The 5,224-nt window shown below is 36.8% G+C and overlaps 2 protein-coding genes across 2 annotated transcripts; both read left to right on the top strand.

The window, feature by feature from the left end:
• The first annotated feature begins 2,395 nt into the window (after positions 1-2,395).
• On the top strand, positions 2,396-3,215 carry LOC21386408 (histone H2A.1). Its single transcript, XM_010106423.2, has 2 exons — positions 2,396-2,680; positions 2,787-3,215. Exons 1-2 carry the CDS (start codon positions 2,483-2,485, stop codon positions 3,030-3,032), a joined length of 444 nt encoding a protein of 147 aa, XP_010104725.1. The 5' UTR covers positions 2,396-2,482; the 3' UTR covers positions 3,033-3,215.
• Positions 3,216-3,658: 443 nt separating this feature from the next.
• On the top strand, positions 3,659-5,102 carry LOC21411244 (putative protease Do-like 14). The gene is made up of 6 exons (XM_024171008.1): positions 3,659-3,743; positions 3,884-3,974; positions 4,198-4,317; positions 4,487-4,663; positions 4,743-4,870; positions 5,067-5,102. The coding sequence occupies exons 1-6, from the start codon at positions 3,729-3,731 to the stop codon at positions 5,100-5,102; spliced, it is 567 nt and encodes a 188-aa protein (XP_024026776.1). The 5' UTR covers positions 3,659-3,728.
• The last annotated feature ends 122 nt before the right edge of the window (positions 5,103-5,224 follow it).

A 5,224-nucleotide genomic window follows, 5' to 3' on the forward strand; every position in this document is an offset into this window, starting at 1 on the left:
CTCTATGGGCTGAAACAGACCCCCAGAGCTTGGTTTGACAAGCTGAAAAATGCTCTACTTGCACTAGGATTCATCTCCTCAAAGTCTGATCAGTCCTTGTTCATGATGTTTCACTCTCAACATGTCACTTTTATTCTTGTGTATGTAGATGATATTTTGCTAACTGGAAGTGATGATAAGGAGGTGCAACAGTTAATAAAATAGCTAAACAACTGTTTTGCTTTAAAAGATATGGGAGAAGTGAATTTCTTCTTGGGAATTCACGTCACTCACACTACTGATGGTGTGCTTTTGTCTCAGAAAAAAGTATATCATCGATTTACTGTGTAAGGCACGAATGCAGGATGCTAAGCCCATTGGAACCCCTATGACAACTAGCTTCAAACTTTCAGCCTTTGGAAGTGATGAAGTGGACAGCCCTCAACTATATAGAAGTATTGTTGGAGCTCTTCAGTATGTGACTATAACCAGGCCTGAGTTGTCTTACTCTGTCAATAGAGTTTGTTAGTTCATGCATAAACCACTTGAATCCCATTGGCGTGCTGTGAAGAGGATACTTAGATACTTGAGAGGCACCCTTGACTTTGGTCTTCATCTTCAGAAATTTGCCCAACTCAGTTTACTAGCCTACTGTGATGCAGATTGGGCTTCTAATCCAGATGATAGAAGGTCAACCTCTGGATATTGTGTTTTTCTGGGTTCAAATATTGTCTCCTGGTGTTCTAAGAAGCAGCACATGATTTCTAGATCCTCAACTGAAGCCGAATACAAAAGCTTAGCAAATGTGGTTGCTGAAATTACTTGGCTCTCTTCACTGCTCAAGGAGTTACGAATTGAAACTTTGACTAGGCCAGTGGCGTGGTGTGATAATCTCAGCACCGCGCAGTTGGCTGCCAACCCTGTTTTGCATGCTCGGACAAAACATGTGTAACTTGATCTATATTTTGTAAGGGAAAAGGTGATGCAGAAACAGATTGATGTCAAGCATGTTCTAGCTATTGATCAGGTAGCGGATGTGCTCACCAAGCCTATATCGAGTTCCCAGTTTCCTGTTCTTAGGCACAAACTCAAAGTTGAAAGTCTTTCAACCTTGAGTTTGAGGGGGGCTATTAGAGATAACTGATTAGTTATGATATTATTAGTTAGTTAGATTAGTGTACACGTGTCAGTAAGGCATTGGCCTTAGTTGTAATTAATTAGAGGTTATGTGAGCTATTTAAGATATTACTGTACAGCTTATTCAATAATGAAAAAGATTATTTTTATTCATTAGAAAATATCTCAGCCTTCTTTTTTGAAACTCAATATTTACAAACATAAATTTTAAGTGTAGGCTTTTCTTCTACCATTTTTCTAAACGAATTTACTTAAGGCCCTTGAGCACCGCAGCCAATGAGGCCACCATAATTTAAAGTTAAGAACTTGCATTAATTTTTCGGCGTATTTAGTCGAAAATGATATTTACAACTACATAAATTACTCATCGGATGAGCTTAGGTTTTTCTATCCAAATTTAACAAAGCAAGAACAATTAAACCGTTACTTTTAGACATCGTTTACTTCGCAGATTCGAGTTTTCAATTCGAGTTGAGATATAGCATTTTTCTGAGAGGTTTTCACTGTAGCAGAAAAAATTAGATGTGACATTTTTTGAGAGCTTTTTACTGTAAAAACATAAAACTAAAAACTCGAATCGGTGAAATGAACGAAGCCTTAAAGTGCATGGGAATTACTAAAGGGGAAAAAAAACTTAAAGTGCATGGGAATTACTAAAGGGGAAAAAAAACTTTCTTATCTATTCAAGGTTGACAAAGTGAGAATCACTAAAAGGGAAAAAAAATTTCTTTGAAAATTAAGAAATGGAGAAAAAAGTAAATAACATTTTTATTGAATAAAGAGCATAAATTAAGTAAAAAAGAGAAAAAAAATTAAATAGCATTTTAACTGAAGTAAATAGTATATTATAAAATATTTAGAGTAAACAGCCGTTGTAATAAATTTATTAGGCATACAAATTTTTACTTCTGATAATGGTTATTTACCTAAATTTATTTACTTTGTACTAATATTTACTTAAAAAATCCAAATTTCGTCCAAAAACAAAAATCCAAAAGATTGCCAACGTGGCTATTCGGAAAAGAAAACCGCCGCGGTTTCTCAAAAGAAAAAAAAGGCAACGCAAAAAATATTTAAAGCGAACGAGGCCCGGATTTCCAGCGTGTCAAGCCTCCCCGTCCGTCGGATCATCTTCGCAATTACTCCGTACGCATTAAACTTCACTTATCATGCTGCAATCTCATTGGCAGAAACCAAGACAACCGGATCGCCAGCGTGTCATCCCACCCTATAAAACGCCTTCTCCATTTCCCAAATTTCCCACCAAACATCATATTCGAAAAACTCAGAGCGATTGACACATACTTCCTTTCAATTCAAATCTTCTTTTCTTTCTGAAAAGCGGAAAAGCTCGAAAGCTCCATCAATGGATGCCACAAAGACCAAGGGCGCCGGAGGCAGACGAGGCGAGAGGAAGAAGGCCGTCTCGAAGTCCGTCAAGGCCGGTCTCCAGTTCCCCGTCGGCCGTATCGTCCGCTACTTGAAGAAAGGCCGCTACGCCCAGAGAACCGGCACCGGCGCTCCGATCTACCTCTCCGCCGTTCTTGAATATCTCGCCGCTGAGGTATTTCAAAAATTCCAGATCTGAATCTTTTAGTTTTTAGGTTTCGGTTTGCGTTTTTCTTTCCCCTGGGAAATGATCCAATTAGGTAACGAATTTGAAATCGCAGGTTTTGGAGTTGGCCGGAAATGCCGCTCGCGACAACAAGAAGAACAGAATAAACCCCAGGCACGTACTGTTGGCGGTTAGGAATGACGATGAGTTGGGGAAATTGCTGCAGAGTGTGACGATTTCCAGTGGCGGCGTGCTTCCCAACATCAACCCTGTTTTGCTTCCGAAGAAGTCCCACAGCGCTTCTGCAGATGGCGAGAAGGCTTCCAAAGCCGCTAAGTCGCCCAAGAAGGCCGCCGCCTAAATGGTTCAAAAGAGGAGAATAATATATAAAAAGAATTAGCACTTTTTTGTTTTTGTAACTTAGATCTGGATAATGTTATTAGGATTATTTTCTTTCTTTTGTCTTGGGTCCCAGTGCAAATATGTAGCTCCGTTTACAGTGTATCCGAAATTTCTAATGGAATTTTTCTTTATTTCCTTTTTATTTTTCGCTATTTTTTTTTAATTATTGCATTTTTTTTTTGCATTGCTTTTCCACGAAAGAGAATCGATAAATTTCGCACTATTACTTACCACCAGTGATTTAGAATTGTTTAGTTGATGGATTTATTTTTTAATTTGAATCATAATTTATAATTAGTTATAATATTTTTTTTATAAAAAATATATGTAAATTAAAAATAATTTTAATTTTATGATTTTAATTTATAAATTAAATAGGCTCTTAGTTTGCTTTGCAGTGAATGAAATTATTCTATATCCAATTAAAAAAAAAAAAACAAGAGAAGAAAAAAGAAGTTGGAATAAATTCGCGGGCGTTTAGTGGATTGATAACGGACTGGGCTTTGGGCTTGGGCTTTTACGTGCTCTTACAGGAAAGCCTCGTCTTGTTTTACTCTTCAAACACACAGAAGGTAAGGGGTTTATGCTGGGTTTAGACTCTCAAAGCAATTGAGATTCGATCGGAGACTTCTGGAAACAGCGATCTTTTTTACTAATGAGGCATTTCATTGTGTGTTTCTGCTTCCATTATATATATATATATATTGTTTTTTACGCAACACTAGAGTTTGATTTTATTACACTTATGTTAATTTATACATTTTTGTCGTCATTTAATCTCATATTTGTTTTGGGATCCAATTTTGGCAGAGGAAACTTTCAGTTTTTGATAGAAGCTCAATTATCCGGATTTTGAGTATTGCGGCTGGAGGGTCCGGTCTATTTTACGCCAACAACAATGGTAGTTTTTTAGTGGGCTTTTTTTGTTTTTATTTTTTATTTAGGATTAGGAGTAGTTTCGCTAATTTTTCTTCCAAGTAATATGTTTGATTACTGCGAAAAAGTTGATACAGAAATGAATTGCTTGTTCTTATTATATCTGCGATCTTATTTTATTGTGAGTGTGAAAAACCCATTATATTTCTTTTAAAATATCTGAAAATGATCTTAGTTATTGAATTTAGAAGCTACTGTGTCTGTGTCGCTTTCGGAGCCATTGCGGGAATCATTGCCTCTGCCATGGAAAATAGGAGAAAGAATGCCTCTTTGCCCTGCATTTCTCATTTCGGATAAATGGCAATTTGGTTTGTCCCTCACTATTTCATTTCTACTGTCAACGCCTTCAACGTTGTTGTTTTTTTTTTTTTTTTTTTTTTTTTTTTTTTTTTTAAATCCTCTAACTTTTTTTTTTTTTTTTTTTTTTTTTTTTTAGCTTTTTTTGTTAACGTAGTTGGTTGGGGGTTGGAAATGTAGGACTACTTCCATTATTTTCTGTTAGTGCTGGTTCAATTCCATCATCTGATGAAAACGAAGCTTCAGCCATATCCGAAAGTACCCCCAAACGATGTCCCGGATGCTTGGGCAGAGACTCTATTGCGAATGCAGGTGCTAGGGTGGGACCTGCTGTTGTCAACATATCCATTCATCAGGGTATACATTTTAGCAACTTTTTCAGCCAGTTATGGTTTTGAATATCAAGGTTGTTATTTGTTGAGCTGTGTTTTTGTAGGTATGTTTGGAATTGGTGGTGGGAAGGGTATAGGTTCTGGAACTATTATTGACAAGGATGGTACCATTTTAACTTGTGCTCATGCTGTGGTCGATTTTCACGGAGTGCGAGCTGCATCAAAAGGAAAGGTTAGTGGTTTTATGGTTTTTCTTTGTGTTCTCATTGGTAAGAATGCCATTCGAGTATTGATTGTCATCAGCTCAATCATTGTTTCAAGCGAATCAGTCATACTCCCATATGACTTATAACAGGCAATCATAATTAGAATTTTCTTAGTTTGCAAATAACTTTGTATTATGTAACTTATTCATGCGGTACTGAAAGGTGCAGCTTGATCACCTCCTTTTCAGGGAGAGCTAATGCATATCGGGTATTTTGGTTTGCTGTATGACATGACAGTCTAATATGAAATACGTATTCTTAACGGGCATGCATGAGTGTGTCATTCTCAATTTTCACCAGTATTCACTTGAAAAGAGCGG

The sequence above is a fragment of the Morus notabilis genome, unplaced genomic scaffold (genome assembly GCF_000414095.1).
Source record: "Morus notabilis unplaced genomic scaffold, ASM41409v2 Scaffold1790, whole genome shotgun sequence".
Lineage (NCBI taxonomy): Eukaryota > Viridiplantae > Streptophyta > Magnoliopsida > Rosales > Moraceae > Morus > Morus notabilis.

Excerpts from the sequence above, each read along its gene's own strand:
- LOC21386408 (XM_010106423.2), top strand. The coding sequence starts at position 2,483 with ATGGATGCCACAAAGACCAAGGGCGCCGGAGGCAGACGAGGCGAGAGG. Across the intron at positions 2,681-2,786 it reads TTGAATATCTCGCCGCTGAG|GTTTTGGAGTTGGCCGGAAA; the intron begins GTATTTCAAAAA and ends TTGAAATCGCAG.
- LOC21411244 (XM_024171008.1), top strand. Across the intron at positions 3,975-4,197 it reads ATTTTACGCCAACAACAATG|AAGCTACTGTGTCTGTGTCG; the intron begins GTAGTTTTTTAG and ends TATTGAATTTAG. Across the intron at positions 4,871-5,066 it reads GAGCTGCATCAAAAGGAAAG|GTGCAGCTTGATCACCTCCT; the intron begins GTTAGTGGTTTT and ends CGGTACTGAAAG.